At 41.7% G+C, this 24,948-nt stretch overlaps 1 protein-coding gene across 2 annotated transcripts in view; it reads right to left on the bottom strand.

Moving 5' to 3' along the window:
• LGR4 (leucine rich repeat containing G protein-coupled receptor 4) overlaps positions 1-24,948 on the bottom strand; it is a 97,047-nt gene that overhangs the window by 37,521 nt on the left and 34,578 nt on the right. Inside the window, exons 1-2 of one of the 2 annotated variants that reach the window (XM_079929431.1) lie at positions 8,640-8,893; positions 7,962-8,033 (exon numbers count right to left, since the gene is read on the bottom strand). In XM_079929431.1, coding sequence (XP_079785557.1) covers positions 7,962-8,023 — 62 coding nt within the window. In that variant the 5' untranslated portion in view covers positions 8,024-8,033; positions 8,640-8,893. Of the gene's footprint in view, positions 1-7,961; positions 8,034-8,639; positions 8,894-24,948 lie in introns of those variants that run through there. The other variant, XM_079929430.1, reaches the window with a different exon arrangement.

Genomic DNA, 24,948 nt, shown 5'->3' with positions numbered 1-24,948 from the left:
AGATGCAAAGATGTACGTGGGGGCTGCTGAAGGTTATTTCTCCCACTATAGAACAAAGAACAAAGCCAAAACACAAAAGTAGAGACAACTGAAGCTGAAGCATGAGAAAACTCTCACAACTGTGAAACCTCCAGATGCAGGACCATCTGAAGCCAACTCCACCTCTAGACTTCCTAGATCTACATAAAACAATAAATCCTCTATTATACCTCAGCTGGGTTTTTGTCTCTTACACCCTGTGGACTCCTGTCAGATACAGGACATATTCCAAACTTTACCTTCTCTCCCCAAACCAGAAACTACCTACTAGCAGTCCCCAAATGCCTGCTTCATGATGAACTTCTTTATCCCAAAGTTACTCTCACAACTCTCAGTAGAAATGACTCTTAAGGAAAAAACACAACTTAGGGCTTCCCTGGTGGCGCAGTGGTTGAGAGTCCACCTGCCAATGCAGGGGACGCGGGTTCGTGCCCCGGTCCGGGAAGATCCCACATGCCGTGGAATGGCTGGGCCCGTGAGCCATGGCCGCTGAGCTTGCGCGTCTGGAGCCTGTGCTCCACAACGGGAGAGGCCACAACAGTGAGGCCCGCATACCGCAAAAAAAAAAAACAAAAACACAACTTAAATTCAAGGCCTTTTCTCATAATCTGGCTGTGGGCACCTTTCTCTAGCATGTCAATGTTGATCCTTCATTTCTTGTGAAAAACCTCCCCTCCTGCAGCTCCCCGGGCACAGCTCTGCCCTAGTTCTCCTGCTTCTCTGGCACTTGGTCTTCTTCCCACACCCTGATTCAAGTGTTTCCCAACAAGTTGTCTTTGGCCTCCTTCCTTTTCCTTCTACCCTCTCTCCCTTGGCAAGCTCTTTCAACCTAATGTTTCCAGTAATCCCCTCAAAATAAAAGACTCTAAAATCTATACCCATGAAACTCCATTCTATAATCCACACCCATAAATCTCTAGTCTCAACTCCACACCTATATTTCCAGACACCCCTACCCACCTCTCACCTAAATTCAAGATGTATGTTCAAAAACTGCATATGCTGTCTTCACTTCTGAAAGTTTCTCTTTCTGCATGGTCTTTCATTTTGTCAAAGCACCACCAGACTCCTGGTAATCTAAAAATGAAGTGTTATCGACGACACCCCCTGTCATCCCAGCTGAGATGTCCTCTTGCTTCTATTCCCATAACATCTTTGGCTGAGTTCCCTCCTCCCTCTCGCTGCCTCTCATCTACCCTAGTTCAGAGACTCACAGGTCTCAACTGGACTATTGCCATTATCATCTTCATCAGTCTCCTACACTCTCTTAATCCCAAGCATCCTAACCTCTGCTATGAGATTATACTCATGGAAGGTCACATCTGATCAAGTCATTTCCTAGCTCAGAAAACTTCCATAGCCACTCAAAACTTGACACTCCTCCATGAGTCTGCCAAGAAAGGTCCTCCGCCTGGCCCTGAACTCCTTTCAAGGTTTCTTTCCCATAATTTCCTTTCAGGAATTCAGCCCTAAACTCAAACCAAATACCACAGCATTCCTCTCCCTATCCCAGTCTGTCGCCATATCTTTGCTCATCCTCCTTTATCCACATCTCCTCATGAATAACTCCTACTATCCCTCGAGGCTCTCCAGAAATGCCAGCTCTTTGATGAAGCCTTCCCTAATCTTTTTGCTTGAAGTTATTTCCCTTCTCCTTTGAACTCCCGTAACTCTACAATACCATTCACTCATCTCTCTCGAAGGCAAGAATCCCGGTTTAATTCAACACTGCACATAACGCTTTACCTAACACAAGTTTGGTGAATCAATGGATTGTTTAATAAGTCTTTCCTCATCCTTTCCACGTCTACCAGGCCCATTGCTAACATGCTGTGTGACCTTGGGAAAGTTACTCAACCTCTCTGAGGAAAAACTCAGCTTCCTCATCAGCAAAATGGGAATAAATATAGCTTACAGAGTTTTATGAGTTGAAACAAAACCATGGTTGTTCTAGGAGGGCCTATCTGGTACACAGTAGGGCCAATTAGTAGAAGGTCCCTCCATTTCTCTTTTCATCCTTATAATCTAATCTGAGAGCTCTCCACATGACACACAGGGAATGGTATGAATCAGAGTATTATACTCCTCTGTGAGATGATTATGTACTTCCCAACAGCAAGTGTAGGGATCATCGCTACCAAGGCATCCTATCAGAGCACTAAAAAGTGGGACAAGAGAATGCTTCAAAGAATGTAATATTTTTAACAATCAAGTACCACTGGAGCGACTGAGGAACTCTTCTGCCTTTTGGGGGGAAATTATTGCAGTTGATAAAACTTATCTGAGAAGCCTTTATCAAGGGAGTAAATGTTAAGCAAGTCAAACGTTAGTTTGGAAGCAAAGGAAATTCCTTGTAAGTACTGGAAGAGAACAATCGTCAGCTATTTTCTAGAACTCTAAACAACCCAGTAAGACTATTTGAGACTACTTATGCATCTCAAGATATGAAAAGGCGACAGGATATAGTGGATATGGCTCTGAACTAGGTAGGTCTAATTCTAGCTCAGATACATACTCACTGCTGAGCCTTGATATTCTCATCTATAAGATGGTGTGGCTAGACCAGAAAACCTCATTCTAGGAAGACCTCCTTGTTAACAAGTGTTTTGTTCAATGAACTTATTACTATGGGAAATGCCGGGCAGCCAACCACCTTTGATGGTTAGCTGTGGACATAGAATTGCAGACGATAGTAAATAGATGTCCTCTTAAGCTTCCTTCCAATCCTGTGCCTCTTGAGGCCGTATCATAGCTTAGAAATTAAGAGGAGGGGCTTCCCTGGTGGCGCAGTGGTTGAGAGTCCACCTGCCGATGCAGGGGACACGGGTTCATGCCCCGGTCCGGGAAGATCCCACATGCCGCGGAGCGGCTGGGCCCGTGAGCCATGGCCGCTGAGCCTGCACGTCCGGAGCCTGTGCTCCGCAACAGGAGAGGCCACAACAGTGAGAGGCCCGCGTACCACAAAAAAAAAAAAAAAAAAAAAGAATATTAGTGGAACAGCTATCAAATCTGAACAAGAATTACAGACCAGATAATACATATCAATGCTAGTTTTCTGAGTTTGACAACAGTACTGCAATTATTTAAGCAAAAGTCCTTGTGTTTTTGGAATAAACAATGCACTATTTAGAGACAAAGGAAAATTATGATTACAACTTACTTTCAAAAGGCTCAGAAAAAAATGTACACACATTGAATATTGTGTGCATGTATGTGTGTGTATACAGTTTTATATGTAAGTATTGGCTAAATTAAAGTATTTAAAATTTTTAGTTTTGACCCACTCTGTATCTCCCTGTTCAAATTACTTACTAGTCCTCTTTTGTACAGTAATGCCTCCACTTAGAATTAATTGTCCTACGCACCAAAAAAACGAGTACTCAGAGACCTAATTTTCACGTTAGCATTGCAAAGAGTTCCAAAGCCAAAGTACATTTTGAAATGGATAGAACTAGCCCAGTCTTATAGTATGTATTAAACAATAACTGTGCAAGTGCCAAAGCTGGCAACCGTTTCCACTGCTGTTGCAACATCTAAGCTCAAAGTAACATCCATGGATTGATTTCTCAGTGGGAGGCTACAGAAAAGTAGTTGGATATTCCTTCTGCTGTTTCTAATTAAATCAATTTCACAACTCCACATTTCAGCCATTCCCTAAATGGCTACCAATGCCCTGACAGGTCCCAAGGAGAGCCAAAAATAGTTGCGCCAGCATCACATAAGATAACCCATCCTGTGGATGCTAAATTAATATTTCCCCAAAATTCTGCCTTTCCTTTCACGTCGCTAACAGAAACCTATATCGGCCCACTCCAACTCCCATCTCCAGGCAAAACAACCTCTCCCCCAAATACTTCAAGAAAGACTGCAATGTTTAAGGGGATTAGTGAAATTTACATTACTCATGTCAACGTAGCACTTCATGGTCACAAAGCACTTTTATGTAAATAATCCCCTCTTCCCTTTACAATACTACAGTGAAGAGTCCCATTTTAAAGAGTAGGAAACTGAGGAAACAAGAGACTGTCCCAAGATTTTAGACATTTTATGTATTGAATTTAGGGCCAGACCCTATGTTTTAAGATACCCAGAGAAAGAAGGGGGAAAAAATATCAGTGAATGGCATCTAGTCATTCAGGACAAAGAATCCTAGTCGCCTCCCTATCGCTCACCCTCATACCCAATTCAACTCCTTCAGGATAAAGTCTGGAATCCTTAGCTTAAAAAGTCCCCTGATGGGGGCTTCCCTGGTGGCGCAGTGGTTGAGAGTCCGCCTGCCGATGCAGGGGACACGGGTTTGTGCCCCGGTCTGGGAAGATCCCACATGCCGCGGAGCGGCTGGGCCCGTGAGCCGTGACCGCTGAGCCTGCGCGTCCGGAGCCTGCGCTCCGCAACGGGAGAGGCCACAACAGTGAGAGGCCCGCGTACCGCACACACACAAAAAAAGGCCCCTGATGATCTGGCCACATCTCCTAACATTTCTCTACCTTTCAGTATTTCACGTTTCTCTGTATTTCAACTGGAATAACTAACAACTTCCTAACACTTCCTAAGTGTCCTAACACTTCTGAAATGTCTACCTCCATGCCTTTGCACATGCTATAAGGGTCTTCCTGGAGCGCCCGTACTACTCATCCTCACCTGGCTAATTCCCACGTGTCCTTCAAGACTCAGCTGAAGCTATTCTGGAAAGCTTTTCCCAAATCCTCCAGTCTCAAGTAAACAGGTTATTTCAGGCTTCTGCTGACCCAGCATTCACTTGTTGGACCGTCTTTACCACGTCGCACCAAGTGTTGGTTCCACCTCTTCCTCTGGACCCATGTTATCCAACTGAACTTTCTGCAATGATGGAAAATTTCTATATCCACACGGTCCATCACAATAGCCACTAGGCACAGGTGGTTACTGAGCACATGAAAGATGGCTAATTCAACTAAAGAACTGGGTGTTTTGTTTGTTTGTTTGTTTTTGCGGTACGCGGGCCTCTCACCGCTGTGGCCTCTCCCATTGCGGAGCAACAGGCTCCGGACGCGCAGGCTCAGCGGCCATGGCTCACGGGCCCAGCCGCTCCGCGGCATGTGGGATCTTCCCAGACCGGGGCACGAACCTGTGTCCCCTGCATCGCAGGCGGACTCCCAACCACTGCGCCACCAGGGAAGCCCAAGAGCTGGGTTTTTCATTTAATTTTAATTTTTGTAAATCTTGATTTAAATAACCACCTGTGGCTACAGCACAGCTCTAGACAAACTGTCAGCTCCAAGGACAAACACCATACTTACTTGCCTCGGTATCCCTGACACCGACCATAGGACCTGGCACAGAGCAGGATTCAGTGTTTGTCGAAAGAATAAGTGAATGTGTAAGTGTCTACAAACACTTATTAAGTTGGGAAGTGATTCCACCCAATATTCCCAGCATTCTGGGTTAGCATATAAAATTCGGCCAAACCAGTCACCTCTTGTAAAGCGCACCTTATTAACTATCAGGGGAAAAAAAAAAATCCTCAGTAAATCACTCATTTCTGCTCAGGGCACTTTAGCTTCACAATCGCACTTAAATGACTTCCAGATGACTTCTGGACAAAGGGTGACGCTGTTTATGAAATATTACAATACTCATGCAGCATCATTTTGGAATGTCGAACCCAACTGCAGTGTTTTATAAAGAAAAAACATGGGCTTTTTACCCTGATTCTATTAACATAGAAAAGAAATTTCTATGTTATTTCTATTAACATAGAAAAGAAATTTCTATGTTAGAAATTTCTTGAATGCCTTAAGTATTCCCAGCATATTAAAGACTATTCTGAAGAATTCTGTAAAATTAACCATCAACTCTCCTGACTGAATTCATGTTTGAAATCCCATACAGTATTTGGAGAAGCTGTACAGACTTGATTTGATGGGCTTCCTCACTGCCATGAGCAGAATACAGAGAGAACATGACCTCCTACAAAGGACTAGCAGTCAAATCCAATTTGGTTCCAATTAAAACTCTCGGTTGACAGAATTCATGAGCTTGACATATGCTCGGTCATTTGAGATTTTAAGAAATCCAAGATGCGAACTTCACAAAGCAGAGATTAACCAGGGCGGACTCCGCATCCAGGCACCCACTACCAAATCCCTCCGAGTGCACTGGCTGGCAACAAACTGGTCGGCACACACCGCCCACCCAGAGCAAGGAGGGCTTCTCCGTTTCCCACCCGGTGCGTCTCACATCCCTGGTGGTGATACAACGGCTGAACAACTGCTCATTAATGGCCTTTCGCTGTATAATTACTTCTGTAAAGGGAGACTAATCCTGAAGTCTAAAACTGTATGTGAAATAAAAAGAAATAGGTGAAGCATCCTAGAGCTTGAGTGGGTGGGTGGGAAGTGAGGGATTCAAATACATAGTTCACTGCTTTTTCATTGAATTTAAATGTTTAATTAAAACTGAAGAGCTATTTCTTACAAAAGAATTAATGTTCACTCAAGAAAAAAAAAAGGCAAAAATAAAGTAAAACATACATTTAAACCTTGTACCAAGGGCAACGGTTGGTATATAGGCTGCAGCTTTGTTTCCCCTTTAGGCACTTTTAAAATAGTGAAATAAATACCAGCCATCATTTACATAACACTCACTCTGCTTCATGCACTGTCCTAACTATTTAACATCTATTTAATTCATTCTGTCTTATCTGCACCTTAAAGACAAAGAAACTGAACAGAGGGAGGTTAAGTAACTTGACCCAGTTCACAAGCTTGGAAGTGGCACATAATCTCTGTCCAATTTTTTCTGTGGGAACATTATGTTCAACTAAGCAGTGTGGGAAGAAAAACGTCTCCTTAACTTCACTAAATCCTTAACTGCTGTTTCAATATTCTGTCAGAAGCAGCGAGCACAACCTGCTTGGCTTATATTTGATTCCTGTTCCCCATGTGCGGGGAGGGGCCGAGTGAAGATAGGAGACAGTCACTGACTTGGATCTAATACTCAACAGCTGGCTGCAGGGCACAATCCGTAATATGAATTTAGATTCCTTCAGGGCCATAGCTCTTTGATGTTCTTACCATCAAACTGTCACCTTCTTGCCTCTACATATTACATAACCCACTGGCTTAGCCGTTTTTAAAAGCCTCCATTTAACGTGAGTCAACTCTGCTTTTATTTTTTTAACCTGGATTCTAAAAATCTACCGTTCCCAATTCCTATAAAATCTAAAAATGCTTATTTGGGTGATGAACTTCAAATAAGTGTGGAGAGCAAAACAAAATGGAGGTTATAACAGGTGGAAAGAAATTTTCCCCCATGTAAACTGTTAAATTGGAAATTTTAAACTGTTAAATTTCCAATTTCAGAAACTGTTAAATTGGCAGTGAGATGCCACCGCCAAGCTCGGAAACAGCCTTAATGTTAAAGATGTTCTCAGAGACCCGTAAGATGCGCTATGTCCTCAGCCCAACCCCCAAGACCACCTGCCAATGTCCAAGGAGACAGTTTTCTGCTCGTTCACGTAGAGGTTGTCTGCTGCATCATGACCCTGAAATACTTTGAATTATTCTTTATGGCTCTGTTATCCACACAGCAACTCCTGTGGCAACCATGGTAATTACACTGCAGCCTTGTTATCTTGGGATAACACTGTAATTAACCTGTGTCACTGCAGCATTCATGGTCATAATAATTGCGGCAAAAAAAGTCCTATGGAAGTAGCACTTTTCGTTCTGGCTTTCAAAAATAACTTCAGCAATCGTACTTCTTAAAAACTCAAATTTGTTTTGCCCCAAGACATATGATTTCCTCTGTACAAAGGCCACTGAACCAAGCTCTCTGAGTGCCCCCTGAGAAACAGTAGACTATCTCTGTCATAAGAGCTCCCAAAGAGAACAGGAGAAACAAACAAATGAACAAAAAACATTTCTCGAAAGAATACTTACAGCTCCTCTAGAAAAGGGAAGTTCTTAAATGCATCTTCTGGTAACTGAGTAATGTTGTTCATGCTGATATCCCTGGAAAACAAAGTTAAGAAAATTGTTAACTAAGTGATATTAGACTTAAAACACTTAAGTCAACAGAAAAATAATTAGGTGCTGAAATTTTGTAAAGAAGCAAGAAAAATGAGACAGACGTAGGAATAGTCATAATTCAGTTTCAGAATGCAATGCTCAGAAAACAGAAAAGCTAAATCTTTTATTATAAATTACGTCCCATCATTTATAACATACCCAGATCCTGGGTTTTCACCCTTTAAGTATTCTTGGAAAAAAATGTCTCCAAAGACCTACAATGAGTGAGCCGGTGTGGCTTTTCATTGCTCTGGTGTTCAAAGTGCTGTACCTGATAAAAATAAACAAATGAACACCCAGAACTTGATAAAAGAGATCTGCAGGTATGGGTGGCTTCTTAAGCCACTGTCAGGGATAATAAAACAGGTCCTAACTGTACCCCAGTCGTATTTTCTGCAAAACCTATAAAAGTCCTCCAGGTAATAGCTGTAAGTAGATTTCATTTTTAGCCTATGAACAGATGCAGGCTGCAAACAAGTGCATACATGACAGGTATGCGGTCCATTTCCAGTTTTTCCTTAAAGAGACAGCAGCAAGGAGGGTACTCACTCGACGATATCACTTGACAATTAACTAGTGCAAGCAGCTGAAAAAAATTCTTTATTAACCATTTCCTTCTTCCCTGGCAGCTGCCTTTTGAACTGGCTTTCTCCTTCCACACTCTACTTAATCTGGACACTGTAAAAGGCAGCTGAAGGCAGCCTCACCAGGGACAGCCCCCGCAGGCTCTGGGTTGCCTGCCTTACCCAGATGCCTCTGCCTCTTATTTGCTGTTAAATTCTCTGGCTCAGCCCACAGGTCTCTCCTTTCTAGAAACCACCATGAAAATTCACATGTGTGACTTTCCCACAACTGGATTAGACATAATAGTCTAAGGAGGTGGAAGAGACATCAAGCACACAAAAACCAGCCGACAACAATACCACTGTTCTTTTCACTACTTTGGTCAGGTAAAAATCTCCTTTAAAGGACACCTTCAGTATCAAGGTAGGTGAGTCCCTTCTCCCCATCTTTCCTCTCACGAACATTTCGAAACGGTACTTGCATCTCTTCTTACTAGCCCTTCCCAAGGCAGGTTTGGAAAACTTCTTGGCTTGGGAATAATAAGAATGGCAGTTGCAAAAACAGCAGTAGCAGCTAACATGTTGAGAATACTGATCATGGGATAAGACTGCATATCAAATCTCACTTTACGATTGGGGAAACCAAGGCTTACTGGGGCAAAGTAACCTCCCTGAGGCCACCAACGAGTGGTGTAACAGGACATGTGAGCTCCACAGTCCAAGATCTTAACTCCAAACTCTGAGTCTTCTAAAATATCATTTGAATCCTGCTACTTTGCTCCAGTAAGTAGTTAAGACATAAAGCAAACCCTGAGTCCCACCAAGGTTAAAAAGAGGGAGGGATACTGCCTCCAAGACCTTGGCACAATCATCAATGAATCTCAGGAAGAGCGCTTCTGATTGATGATTTAAAAAAAGAACTATAGGGCTTCCCTGGTGGCGCAGTGGTTGAGAGTCCGCCTGCCGATGCAGGGGACACAGGTACGTGCCCCGGTCCGGGAGGATCCCACGTGCCGCGGAGCAGCTGGGCCCGTGAGCCATGGCCACTGAGCCTGCGCGTCCGGAGCCTGTGCTCCGCAACGGGAGAGGCCACAACAGTGAGACGCCCGCGTACCGCAAAAAAAATAAAAAAATAAAAGAACTATAAATAGCTTTAGCCATTGAAGAAACAAAGTTCTGAAAATTCTCTGGAGACAAATCCCAAGACCATACGGATTCACATGCATTCCAAAATTGTCTGTCATTAAAAACAACTCAAATTCTACTAAAGATAACTTACAAGAAAAACAAAATTAATATACTTTTCAAGGAATTATTATTTTTAAATGTAGGCCCTGATACTAATTTAATCAGCTATCATTATCCCTGGAGAAGGGGGAGGGGGAACCCTTCATTTTTCATAAACACTGGAGCAATGTGCGAGAGAAATAGCACCCAAATAGGGGTCAGATGGAATATTGTTTCATCCTGGGCCTCAGTTTGCTCATCTGTAAAATGGGGGAGTTGAACTGATTGATTGGGGGTCTTCCTGGCCTGACATTATATACTTCTGTGATTCACTTTTTTTTTTTTTTGGTAGTTTTCATGGAGGGGCTCATCCTCCCTGATGAAGATATATGAGGTTCAATTGATGGAAAAGGCATGTTTCTGAAAAATTTACCACAACGCAAAATTTAAAGACTACTAGTTTGCCATTATAAAACTACTGAGTCACTCCCACTGGAGCACATTTGCCCTTAACGAATAAATTCACTCTTAAGAATACAACAAAACTTTTACTCACGTTGAAAAGTAAAATAATAATGAGTAAGCAGTGATTCTGTAAAACATCACACAATTTTGGTGTTCTTTAGTCATTCCAATAAAAGGAGAATGGACAACTATAATTTATTACTTTACAAAAGGAGGCACTCCATACTGTTTCCTCTTAAGTTTGGCACACCTGAATTCAGGTGAGTATCACAGCAACAGAAAAACTGACTGACTGCCTCATCAGAAAAGACACATGATTATGAGAGAATTTATACCACACTCTTCCCTGCATTCCAGTTTTTAAAAATGCGTACATCTATATAACTGTCTCATTTTTCCCCCCTCAGAGTAACAAGACATAACAGGTAGCTTTGCTGTGAGCTATAAATGCAATTAGTGGGACTCCATATTTACAAACTAATAAGTGTTAAACACGTGGTGAGGTTTTGTTTCAAAACTTCAGGTTCAGAAACAACACTTGTTTCCAAATTGATCTGAATTTCACAGACTCAGAGTTCTATCTTTCTAGGTATTTTCCATCATATTTTCTAGGCCTCAGTTACAAAGCATTTGTGAATAAGGAAGAGAAAAAAGTAAATAAATAAAAGAAAGGGAGGGGGGACCTGGAAGATGTTATCTCCAGAGAAGCTCTGGAAACATGTAGTTACAGAGTATAAGGTGGGTGGGTACTCATTTAAAATAATGAGGACTAATGGTGATAAACAACCTACAGACAGCCTTAAGAGTATATTCCAGACCTGACATCACCAATACTGGCAAGAGAGCTTGAGGCTGGAAAGGATGCTGGGGGTGATGAGTTAACTGTAACCATTTACAAATGGAAGTCCTAAGCCAATAATTACAAATATATTGGGCTCATCTGCCTATAAATTACTAAAATACATAAGTAAAAAAGTGGTATATATAGAAAATTTTCAGCTAGAAGGTAACACCTCTAGGTCAGTGCCTTGACATTCATTATGAGCAACACAATCTTGCCAGGAATATCTGTAACTAAACCCAGAGATCTACCATCCTGCGTTCCTACAACGAAAATAAGTGTACCATGGAAAACAAAATAATCTTACAAGGTCAGAGCACCACCAACTCATAAACACCTCTGAAGAGTAATTTCAAGAGAACTGACGGCTTTACTTGAAGCCAGCCCAGCATGGATGGAAGGGTGCAGGCTTGGGAGACAAAGGCTTACCTATCAATTCACCAGCACTAGCTCTGTGATCTTGGGCAAGCTGTTCACCTTTTCTGATTCCTAGCTTCTTCATTTGGATAAATGGAGGAAGTAGTAACTAAACCTTGTAGAATGCTGTGAAGAGCAGAAGATCAGATTCATCACATAAGAAGCTAAATAAATAATAGGTGTTATCTCATCATCCTCCGTGTTCTGGCTGCTCCTGGAAGCTGTGTGAATCTGGTGGACAGAGAGCCAGCAGGCCAAGAATCTCAGCGCCTTTGGTGGCCTTCCTTCCCAGAGAAGAAACCACTTTTACACAAGGGAAACACTAAATGGTGCAGAAGGTCTAGAACCTGGAGTCGTTCCTAACTACAAAACTGGATTCTAAACTCCAGAACTCCAGGAGTCCAAGCTGTTAAGATAGAAGAGCTCTTTGAGATCAAGTACTTTGTTTTAAAAGAAAAATGTTGAAGCCCAGTTGTTAACGGAGAAGGGAGGGAGGGAGGAAATTACATTCTTATAGGAAATTGTTAGAAGGACAGGAAAGACAAGAGCCATTTTCAGAAAGATCAGGAGGACGTCCAGCAGGGTAAGTGATGAAGCAGGGCACAGAACCTAGAGCTTTTGCTTAGTAGGGGGGGGAAGCCTGAATGTATCTTTTCTATACATACTGGTTCCCTAACAGATTTCTTTATAGTGGGGCCTTTCAACGTACACCAACTGGTACAGGGCACACGCCTGCATATAACACCCAATGCAATATTCCCCAATTTTTACAACAAAGATCAAAAATGCAAAAGCACATCACCCCACGAGGAAAATAAAGGTGAATGCTCCAACACCAGCAGTCACTGATTTCAAAATTAACAGTGAAATGGCGCAACTGTTTAATTCAAACTGCTAAATCTCCCCAGTGCTTACACTCTCATCTTTTTTTTCCCTCATAAAATTCATTAATATTAAAGTATCTACAGAGTAGAGAGGAACATCATGTTTCAACAAGGTACCTTGTAAAATGCTCCCAAAGCGAGCCTAACCTGTTTGCTGTTGGCCCAGCGTGTACCACCGTGGACTCTGCCACCACATGCTTGCTGGTCTGGGCCTTTTGCCATGGAATTATTTAATTTTAATATACTGTGATTGACCCACGTTATCTAACTTTGAATAAGCCTTCCTATTTGTGTTAGATAAAACTACACTGCTGCTGCCATAATGTTAATAGTAAGTCAAATATTACCCAGCAGTCTGAGAAGTTGATAAATTATGTTTAATAAATTACAAACAGGTTCTAGAGAAAACATCATTCTCTAATATATTCTCCAGAAAGTGGTGGTGATGTCCTTAGACTCAACAGACACATGCTGATAATGATTAAGAACTAATACTATTCCAATGACTTTTCTAGGGTCTTGTCATCCACCAAAAATTTTCAGGCCGCTCTCCAATTAACAGATGTCTATTGTCTGAACAAAAACAAAAAACTAAAACTAAATTTGAAAAATAGCCTGGGTAGAACACATTGGAAGGGAATGTCTCTCTCACGCACAAGTAGTATAGATAACACATACACCACCAAAGGTCTAGACAAAGCTTATATAGAGTTTAATTTCTTTTCTGACAGGGTTCCATATCTTTGGGCAAGTGATCTCTTTTGCTCCCTACTTTTATAATAACAAAGCAACCTATGTTCACTGTTTTCAAAGAATTGAAATACAGGGAAAAGCATCCACAATATCAATACCCAGAAATAACCACTGTCCTATTTCATGGGTGTCATTCCAGGTTCTTTTTCTCTGGATGGTATGTATTTTTGCCAACATGAAATGCTATCGTTCTGAACGTATGTATCTCTTGATGCCTAAGATTCTTCATTTGCAAAATGGAAAAAAAATTCTCTGAAAATATATTTTAATGAAAGCATAAGTACTTAATATATCTCAATGCTATTTTGGGCAGGCCATACATCATGGGAGGGGAACTTCACACCTGGAAATCACCGTGCCAAAAGGCAAAGAGGTTAGTTAAGTCTCTTTTCCAGAGACAAGGAGATATACTGTCACCCATTTAACAAATATGTACAAAGCACCCAATTATCCACATGGGTGCAAGGCACTGTGCTAGGATGGTGAAGTTTTATATCAAAAGATATATTCACAGTTCTCTTTTTTACTCTTTTAATTAAAATCCATCACTCCACTCTATTCTTAACTTATTACTGCTTGAGACATTGTTGCAATATGTAATTAAGTTTAACCTTTCTAAAATGCATTCTTGCATTCTGGAAGCAATAAGAACAGCTACATATGTGTAAAGATACTGCTCTTTAGTTACACTGCAGAAATGGGGCCAAAATGGTGTGGATGCCATTTTAGTCAGCTTTTGCTCTAGAGATATTTTTCTGGCCTTAACGTGTTTTTGCACTGCTAGAATCCAACTAGATGGCATGATGGACACCCTTCTGATGCCATGTGAAATATCTCTACTCTTATTTTAGGCAGCAGGATAAATTGGCTCCATACTATCTGGCATCTTCCCTGGTGTTTCAAGCACAAAGGCTCAGTGCTTCCCAGCGGACAGATCTAACACTTGATTCTCCAAGCCTTGCAATCCTTAAGAGGAGAACCGCTACAACAACCATACTGTCACTTAATAGATAAATGTTAATCACTGCCAAGAAAAGTTACCACCTTGTAAAGTCATTATCTGTTTAAGGTATTTGAATGTCCTAGTATATAGTCTTCAAATCTTAAAAAATAATAAAAATACAGTAAAAAGTTTTGGCTACAGGAGATATAGAGAAGAATGTTTAATTCATTTTATGATCTTCTACTTTCATGGATTAAAACCCCTGTTTTAGAACCTTTTAGCATTCTTCCACTAAAGACTTCCAAAGCTCTATTGACACTGTTATGAAAATGAAAAAATACAAAACAAACTGGAAAAAAACATTCACAAAACACTATGGGATAAAAGATTTGTATCTATAACACAGAAAGAACACTCAAAACTCAGTAAGAAAATAAACCTGATTTTTAAATGAACAAAAATATTTGAATAGGCGCTTCACCCAAGAAGATCACACAAATGGCAAAAAGCACATAAAAAGATGTTCAACATTAGTCATTAGGGAAATGCAAATCAAATCACAAGGAGATAGCACTCAGCTATCAGAATGGCTAAAAAAAAAAACCTGACAATAACAAGTGCTAGTGAGGATACAGAAGAACGGGAACTCTCATACACTGCTAGCGGTACAACCATTCTGGAAAACAGTCTGGCAGTTTCTTATAAAATTAAACATATACTTATGACTATGACCCAGCAATGCTAAGTATAAATGGATGGGTTAGGAGAAAGGTCGGCTACAAAGGGAAAGTTTGGCCCACAGGAAATGCTCTGTATATCTTGATTTTGACTGGTGGTTACATGATTGTATACCTTTATCAAAACTCTTAGAACTGTATACTAAAAGTATGTATTTTACTGTACATATCAATAAGTTAAACATCAATTCTTGTGTTGGCCTTTTATAAATAAGTATATATATGATACTACCTCTTCACATTTCTCCCACAGGAAAAAATAATTCATCCTGTGGCTAGAAATCCTCTTTTCCAGGACTTGCCCAAAACCAAATAACGTGATGCACAGCACTGGCTTGACTTCAGAGTCAGGAAACCTGCAGGTTTTTTGCGTTTTGTTTTGTTGCCTTTTTTGTTGTTTTTTGCTTGTTTTTCCAGCCTCTGCTATCCACTTGCAGGACACTGGGCCAAGCCTCTTCGTTCTCTCTTTACTGAGCACCTATTAGGTTTGCAACTGACTGTATGCTCGGTCCCAGGTAGATAAAGACAAAGAAGACAGAGTGTTTATCCTAAGGGCGCTCTGCAATAACAAAGCAGTAAGTACTGTGATCCGCGTGGCAGAGTGAGGGAAGATGGTCAACCTAACGTGGGACCAGAGAGAGACTTCCAAAGGCAGGGCGGTGGTACCAAGTTGGAAAGGGCAGATATTACTTTATAGAGAGCTGCTATTTCAATCTCTGGTCTCACTCGTTATGTCGGCACTATTTCCCAACAGAGATGCAATTGGCTTTTGTGCAGGACAGTTCTTCGTTATGCAAGACAGTCTTGTCTTGCCTAGCTCACTATTGGGTGCTTGGTATCCCTGGTGCCCTGGTGCACTAATTAGTGCAACCAAAAACATTCCCCAAACGCTTCCAACCTTCCCACAGGAAGCTGGAAGCACAGAGAGGGATGTGAAATCTATTCAGTGGGTGACAAACGGCATCTTATAAAAAGAAATATAAGGAATGGTTAATATCAAAGTTAAGCACATCACACAGAAAAAGAATAAATATTGTTTCATGACAATTATTTACATTTCATATATATATATTGGGTCATGATGTAAAACATAGTCATCACTGGATTCATAGGAAAAAAAAAAATTGAAAGCCTCTGAATCAGATAACTTGTTTGTTTGGGTAGAGGGTGCCTTCCAGGCAGTGGGAATATCATGTTAAATGAGATAAAACCAGAGTGGTCAAGGAGATAAAACTACACAGGAATTGGAGTATTCTAAGCACAATGGATATAACTGGCAAGAGAAGCTACCAAGGCAAGCAGAAAGTATGTCCCCAAAGGCCTTTGTGTATGACCTCTAGAAATCATAACTTTATTCTAAAAGCATGGAAAGCTGCCAGAGGAAGTTTAAGCATGTCACGTTTGCTGCAGAAAGATCATTTTAGCAGCCATCTACTGCCATGGGATGAAAGGAAAGGAAGTTATTAGGAAGAACAAATCCCAGCTCCTCCGGAACTCAACCTCCTCTACTGAAAAATATTCTGAACTTGCTAACTTCGAAGGTCCTTCCCAAATCTATCATTATGGCTCCTACTTTGGCATTCCTGCTCCTGCATATTTCGTGCATAATTAGTAGAAAATAAGAAACCCTGCGATTCACTTTTTTCCTATACGTGCAGGCACATTTGCTTGTGTTAGCAAGTGTGTGAGTGAGGACTTAAACATACCCCCTTCAGAATTACAAGGGTTCAGCAATTAAGAAAGATGCATGACTTCATTTCCAAAGGTAATATTTTATGCTGTAATTGTTTATGGTCTCAGTGAAGCAATACAGCCTAGGAGACACTGAAGGTTGTGTTCTTCAAGGAGATGTTAACCCAACAAGGTAGAAAAGAGAGAGAGCAAAACACCAATGTGTAAACCTCACACCCCCACGAAAGGCAGGTGTCACTTAAATTACACATCCTCAAAAGGGTAACTTAAAAAATAAAGCTAGGGCTTCCCTGCTGGCGCAGTGGTTGAGAGTCCGCCTGCCAATGCAGGGGACACGGGTTTGTGCCCTGGTCTGGGAAGGTCCCACATGCCGTGGAGCGGCTGGGCCCATGAGCCACGGCCACTGAGCCTGCGCGTCCGGAGCCTGTGCTCCACAACGGGAGAGGCCACAACAGTGAGAGGCCCGCGTACTGCAAAAAATAAAAAAATAAATAAATAAATAAAGCTAGTTAGGCTAATTCAATAGTATTTTCTAATACTGAAAGAAGTTCCACTTGTTTTCGGGGCTTTTTTGTTTTTTGTCTTTTTAAACAGAGCCTGTTTTCAAGTGTGAGATGTGTTCTAAAGAGGAAAATATAAAATACTCTAAATCCGGAGCACTGTTTACTAAATGGCAAAGAACAATGAATACCAAAGACAAAAAGAACATTCCTTTCTATAGTTTGATCGAGGACCCCTAGCATCTGGCATCACATGGAACAGACAAGGGTTAAATGATAATATTCCTTGTTTTCTCGCTACTGAACGGGTGTTCTCAGGCATTCTTTGGGTGTTAACAGCTGTTCTGGTAACCCTAACGATGACAAAACAGTGCTCATTACCAGCCAAGACACACAGACAGAATGCAATTTCAATAGTCCATTTAACATCAACAAGAAGGATTGTAAGGATTGTCGTCTGGGCTGATTGGAAACACTCAGTTACTTCATCCTAGCAGACAAAATGCACTATTCACAAAGAAATCAATCCCACAGCATTTATTATGGTAAATATTCTAATTAACTAAACGGTTGATGTTTTATTATAGCTACACTTATTAACACCACTGATAGGAAAACATTACTTCATGGTCCTTGCCTTCAAACATGCACACCCACCCACAAAAACTGCTGTTCAGACGCTCATTTTTTTAAACTTCAGCTCACAACCAATTAATGGGCAGTGAAATCATTTTAATGGGTCATAGCCAACTTTTTTTTTCAATTGAAATAAGAAGGAACAGAGAATAAAATAGAAAAATATCAGAATACATCAAATGTAATAAAGGTAAGTATTGTCTCACGAAATTTTGTTCCTGCACTCGTGGGCTTCTGTCTTCCTGATGGCAAAGTCGCAAGTTCATATATATCGTGTAGTTTTAAGTTCATATATATTGTCTGTGTAATATAGCAAGATCCATGAGTTCAAGGACTTGAGTATTCAAGCCAAATCTTTTTATTCCTCCTGCCAAATGGATTCAAAACTCCAGCTGCTTCCCCAGCACCACCAGGTTGGCAGAATGGATTTAGTAACCTTTAAAGTACTTCCTTCAAGTACACCCCAGTACTTTCATATTTTAGTGACATTGGTTTTCTAAAACTGACAGTAGCAATATGAGAGAATGTCACAGTGAGCTACCCTGAACTTTCTTTATTAAAAAGAGAGAGAGAGAGGGAGGGAGGGAGGGAGAGGAAGAGACATACAGGCACACATTTAAAAGACTTTATTACAGTATTACTTTTCAACTGTTTCAACAGAACTGTGGATAAATCAGCTGAGTTAGCTAAATTTCTACTTGGCTACCCTGGGCTCTATCGAGATTTCTAGAAATATATGATAACAGCATGACAAATTTCCACTTACATAAAATGCATAAAATGTTTATAAATAACCTGACAAAACCATCCTTCAATAATGTAGTGATTTGAAGGTTAAAAACAAAAAAGACCCCCCCCCCACCAAAAAATCTACACTCCAGTAAATCCTTTCTAATGCCCCAAATCCAAAAGAGGCCTCCCAATAAACACTGTTTGCACATCCAATAATCATCCCAGGCAAGAGGAGCTTCAATTTCCAAGACACTGAGGCACTGACCTCATTATGATGAGGCAGTCTATACCCTGAAGACCAGCTGCCAACCGTCAAGGCCTGAACCCAGGGGCAGACTCTGGGGTTTCACCATTCCTGTAATGCAGGCTTTGTGGGGCGACTGCTTCCCTTCAAGCCAGGAGGCATGCAATACACACACACCACACACACCTTCCCCCTTCTCCGCTCTGGTGGCCATTTTTTAAAAGGCTTGTAAAGTGTATTCTATCCATAGATGAATGACTCAAAATTGTAACTGGGATGACAATCATTTCTGTTGACTATTAGACAACAGACATTGATAATGCCAGTTGATAAAAAGTCATTCAAGATATTCCCTTGGGAATGACTTACAACTCATTAAAGTCAATATAGAAGCAGCTAGGCAATCAAATCTGAGTTGATCCTGGATCTTTGGGAGCAAAGATTCTCAAGTCTGGTTTTCTCATACTTCTGGACAGCTCTATTTGTGATAAGTCTTCACGTTCTAAGAAGTTCAGGTCACAAAGAACTTCACTTTCCTTTTAACTTTTGCAATCATTATGGGTCATATGGTCCTTTGTTTTTTACCCTGGACAGAAAACAATAGGCTACCCTGAAATCTGTTTAATAAAAAGAAAGAGAGAGACACACATACACACTAGGAACTCCAAAACACAATACTCTGTAATGACCTATATGGGAAAATACCTATATGGGAAAAGAATCTAAAAAAGAGTAGATACATGTATACATATAGCTGATTCAGTTTGTTGTACACCTGAAACTCACACAACATTGTAAATCAACTATACTCCAATAAAAAATTAAAAAATAAAGGCACAATGGATAGTTAAAAAAAAAAAAGTTATTGCTTTAGAATGTCCATCCAGGAAAACCTCTCAATTCCTCAGCTGACTTGATGTTTTGTTGAAGCAGTTTTGTTATTAAATTGGAAACCAAGAAGAAATAATGTCTTAGAAAATAAATTCCTATAAGGAGGAGGATCTTTAATCCCCCCAACCTCCAGTGAAACCAGGTACACATTTCCGATCCATTTGTGCATGGGTGCATGCACGCGCGCGCACACACACACACACACACACACACACTCTCCCTCTCTCCCCCCCACCCGCCCCCATAAAGAGCTTAACCACAATTAAAGAATGTTGCAGATTAGGAGGCCAATTCAGATACCAATAAGGAGGATGACAACTCACTCCAGTCTGCCTTGGACAATCCCAGTTTACATCTATTGTCTCAGCATAATTATTATTATTATTATTTTGTGTGTGTGTGTGTGTGTGTGTGTGTGGCCTCTCCCATTGCGGAGCACAGGCTCCGGACGCGCAGGCTCAGCGGCCATGGCTCACGGGCCCAGCCGCTCCGCGGCACGTGGGATCCTCCCGGACCGGGGCACGAACCCGCGCCCCCCGCATCGGCAGGCAGACTCTCAACCACTGCGCCACCAGGGAAGCCCTCAACATAATTATTAATAGTCCTCCTTTTCACTTTCAAAGGGGTGGTCATTTGGATGATAAATTAAATCATCATCCCACTAACAGCTATAGATATGACTGAATAGTGTTGAAGGGGTTATGATGGGAAGAAGTGGAAATCTTGGTTTGGATTACCTTGGGGAGGGCTTAAATAAAAGGCTAATTCCTCATCCGTATAATATTATGATGATAATAATAATATGGAAAACATCTTATGAGCATCTGTAGTGTTTGTAAATATCACTTTGATCAATTTCCTGCTCCTCCACCTAGACCTTCTGTTCCATTAGGGCAGGGTCTGTGTTTTGCTCACGAATGTACCCCAAGCCTCTAGCTCAATGTGTGGCCACAGTTTAATGAATGACATGCCAGACACTACATTAAATGCTTTAACAGTCATGTAACAAGTACTTACTTAGCATTTCCCAAAAAAGAGAAATGTTTAAAAAGGCTTAATTTCCCAACCATCTAAAGATAGTCAAAGGCCTGGCTGCAGGAGAAAAGAAAGGAGAGGCATATAAAATATCTTCATCTTGACAACTGACACCTGATCTGCGTCTGGGACAGACATCAAGAACACATTGTTTATGGACAGCAAAGGGCATTAATGACAGATTTCCTCCCAAAGTCTACTGCTATAACAGAGTAATAACCTTACATGCAAACACATTTGGGAAAAAGCAAGAAAGAGAGCAAAGCTTTCATTTCAATACAAGTTCCTGGATTTACAAATAGCTTGGGAGGAATGATGTAAAATTGGATTTCAGTAAAACTAATTTTTCTTCCTCAAAAATTCAAACTACAGGCTTTGTCCTATAAATAGCATCTCAAAGAACCACTGAACTAGAAAGCAGAGTGATTAAAAGTTTCTCCCAGAAGCCTGACCAAGAGCCCTGGGTTTGAACACAGCTCTGCTCGCTCACTGGCTGTATAACCCTGTTATAATCATCCTGTTATAACCCTGTATAACCCTTAATTTCTCTGTGCCTCAGTTTCTTCAAGTGTAAATGGGGATAACACTTCTGACTTCAGAACATCGCTGTGAGGATTAGAGGATGTAACCTCCAGCCAGTGCCCAGCACAGTTACCTAGCCCACAGCAAACACTCAAAGCCAACTATTATTATTTTTATTATTATCATCATCCCCCATCACCATCTAATCTAATCATCTCATTTTAATAATGAGGCAAGAGGCCCAGAGGGGTTAAATATTTAATTAATCAAAGAACCAAGATCAGAATCAAAACGATAAATCCCAGTTCAGGGTTCTTTCTACTACCTTAAACTAGAGCACGTGGCAGTAATATTTTAGCAGTATGCTTTGGGACTGGGGAAAATAACTTCCCCAGAAACGTGTTCAATGGTGCTTAGATTCTGAAGTTAATGGGTAAGAGCTGGCTGAGCCCCTCAACTGTAGCTCAGCTAATGAACAAGTACTACAACCAAAACACGGAAAGAAACAAACCAATGCTACCTGTGCTTAACTCAGTAAATGCATGAAAAGTCTCTTTTTACTCATTAAGGATATTGGTCCTTGAAGAAGTCTTATGTTTAAAATGAGGCCAAACCGTAAAATGGAATTCTGGACACCTTTAAAAGGTGTTGATGGGGCTTCCCTGGTGGCGCAGTGGTTAAGAGTCCGCCTGCCGATGCAGGGGACCTGGGTTTGTGCCCCGGTCCGGGAAGATCCCACATGCCGCGGAGCGTCTGGGCCCATGAGCCATGGCCGCTGAGCCTGCGCGTCCGAAGCCTGTGCTCCGCAACGGGAGAGGCCACGACAGTGAGAGGCCCGCGTACAGCAAAAAAAAAAAAAAAAAAAGGTGTTGATGTATTGATGGATTAATATGTTCAGTTTTATGTAAAGAACTCACAGCTTTTTTTGTTGTTCAACATATCTTTATTGGCTTGATGATTAAAACATTCCCTCTGATCTTAGGGGGCGGGAAGAAAGGAGCTGTATGCAAACCAGGTAAAAAGGTAGAAGGCAGGGCCTCTGATGCTAAAGGAACAGCATGTGTGAAGGACAGCAAGTAGGCTGGTCTGGCTGGGATGTGGAGTTCACAGGTCAGGGGCAAACCCAGAAGGATAACATAGGCTCAGATTACAGAGCACACTGAATGTCCGTATAATAAAGAACTTGAGGACAGAAACCAGGAGCTATGGAAAATTTTTTAAGGAACATAAAGAAGGCTGCTTTACAAAGAAATTCTGGTGGATGGGCACGACGTTTACCTTCTCTACACCTTTACGACTACCTTGATTGAAATGACACACTGGCACTCTGCTACTGGCCCACGCTGAATGAGGTCAGAAGCGGCAGCGCCACGAAACGGATTGCTATGGATACTGTAAGAATGAGATGAGGTTATGATTCATGAAGCCACACAGTGTTCCCTTCAGCAGAGCCCTTGGGAAAAACTTCTCTCTGACCTCAGTTCCAAGAAGAGCTGTGTTTCTCCTGCACAGTGTGTCCTTTTTATCTTATAGACAATGTGGAATCACAGAAGTGGATTCTCTCTCCCTCTTCCCATCAGCTACTAAGATTTTCTGAGCCAAAATTGTAACCCCCTCTTTCACAAATGTATATACATTAGATGGGCAGCTTCAGGAATTCCTGTCTTCAGTTGATCTTCTCTGGTCCTAATCTGGGGGTAAGGGATAGTCCCAGTCTTCTAGCCAGTTATTTTGTATTTTATCTTAAGCATTTTGGTAAAAGCTATCTTGAATTCTTTTCTGAATAAGGAGGATCAGACCAGTCCTTTTTGAGCACTCTCTATGTGCCTGGCGCTCAGAAGCCAACAAATGCACAAGCCCATTTGGGTGGTTTTATAAAAGGGTGATCCTGGAAGCGAGAAGGTTGAGAGGGAGAGATACAACAGCACAACGGCCAGAGAGGAAAAGGAAGAAAAGAGCCCCCTCAGAGGCAGAACCAGCAGAACGTAGTGATTAGAGGCTGGGGAAAAGGTAAAGTTGAACCTCGAAGATGACACCGTGGTTTTTTGCCCACAGATCTGGGAGGGGGATGCTGCCATCAGTTAGGGACATGACAGGAGGGCAGAGTGTGTTGGCTCTGTCAGGTCATGAGTCGTTATGTGTTGGATGGTAAAAAATGCCAGCCCAGAATTGAGGCACAATGTCAGGGAGGGGTAAAGTCACGGGAGAATGAAAACTCCAGAGTGGGTGGCCTCGCCCAGAGAGGACATGCAGAAATAGAAAGAAAATGGCTGAGAAACAAAGGTTTAGAAATAACTCAATTGGAGGAACAGAAAGAGGAAGGGAATGATCAGGAAAGGGAGGGAAGAATCTGAAGGAAAATCTTCTCAGAGATCAAGTAAATACACTGTCCAGTGCCACCACGTAATCAGGAAATAGATTAGCCACAGGATTTGGTAATTAGATCACTTGTCAATAGGTGTATCAGAGCATGAATCTCATAAACACTAACCATGACTAGAATTTTTTCTTTCTTATTTTGGCTCTGGGAATAGAACAAAGAAAGGGAGAGAATTTCCTGAGGTAACTGGGCAAGATTTAAAAGAGAAAAGGAAAAGAAACACAAGGTTTAAAGAGGATGTGTGTAAACATGTGAGAAAGAGACCGCCTGAGGTGGAACTGACTGGGCTAGGATGCTGATAGATGGGAAAGGGCACCTACAATGTGACTATTCCCCCTGCTGGGAAGGAAGGGGCGGGAGGGTGGGCTCCCTCAAGAGCAGGTGGGGCTCCTGGCTGACCACACCTCCCAAGGGTGCGGCGGTGCAGACAGAACCCCAGGTGTCTGTGACTACTTGGCGTCCATTCCTTCATTCTCTAAGTCCAGGAGCACTGATTCCAGCCTCACTCTCACACTGAATGTATTCCTTTCACTCCTACAGCACATCACAACTACATTTTTTTCCCCTAATGTGTTTTCCCAGCTCTTTCTCAGCTACAGTAATTAATTCAAATACACCACCACTTAAGTGCCAATCAAAGCCCCATTGAGATCTAAGAAGAACAATGGTGTGCTTATATGCAGTCTATTAATTTAAATTACCAGCGGAGTCACTACATGCCAACAATTAAGCAATGACACACACACAGATTATACTCTCCATGAATATACTAAACCAGAGATTTCAGAGAATGAGTTGCCTGGATGGCCAAATTTTCCAGATAACTGAGTGAAGGTTTGCCCCTGGGGGCAGCGGGCCGGGCGGGGGTGGGGTGGGGTGGGGTGGGGTGGGGCGGGGCAGGGTACCAGCATCCAAATAACTTTTTTTTAACTTATTTATTATCTCCTTAGAACTCTATTCACTCTCCAACAAGGCCCTACCTGACCTATCCCTGGGTTCCCCCCCAACCTCATCCCAAACCATTCATTCCCCTACCCCCAGCTCACCCAAGCTCCTTTCTGTTTACCACTCTGAGGCGTTTCCCCAGCTCCCCTCCGGGCAGGTTCACGCTCACCTTCTGGTTTCATCTCAAATGTCAACCTTTAGCCCCATGACAGTGGCTTCCAGTTTACTCCCTCACCATCCAGTTTATTTCCTCTTTCTAGCTCTCATCCTTCAAATTATCTTATTTGTTACCTTTTCATTTTTTTAACTAATTAATTTTTGTTTTTAAATTTTTGGCTGCATTGGGCCTTCGTTCTAGCATCATCCGGGAATCTGATAGAGAGGTACAGTCTTGGGTTCTACTCCAGACCTACTAATCAGACACTCTAGGGGTGTTAACAAGCTCTCTGGA

The sequence above is a fragment of the Stenella coeruleoalba genome (genome assembly GCF_951394435.1).
Source record: "Stenella coeruleoalba genome assembly, chromosome: 8".
NCBI lineage: Eukaryota > Metazoa > Chordata > Mammalia > Artiodactyla > Delphinidae > Stenella > Stenella coeruleoalba.
This window is presented reverse-complemented; position numbering and strand designations above follow the sequence as displayed.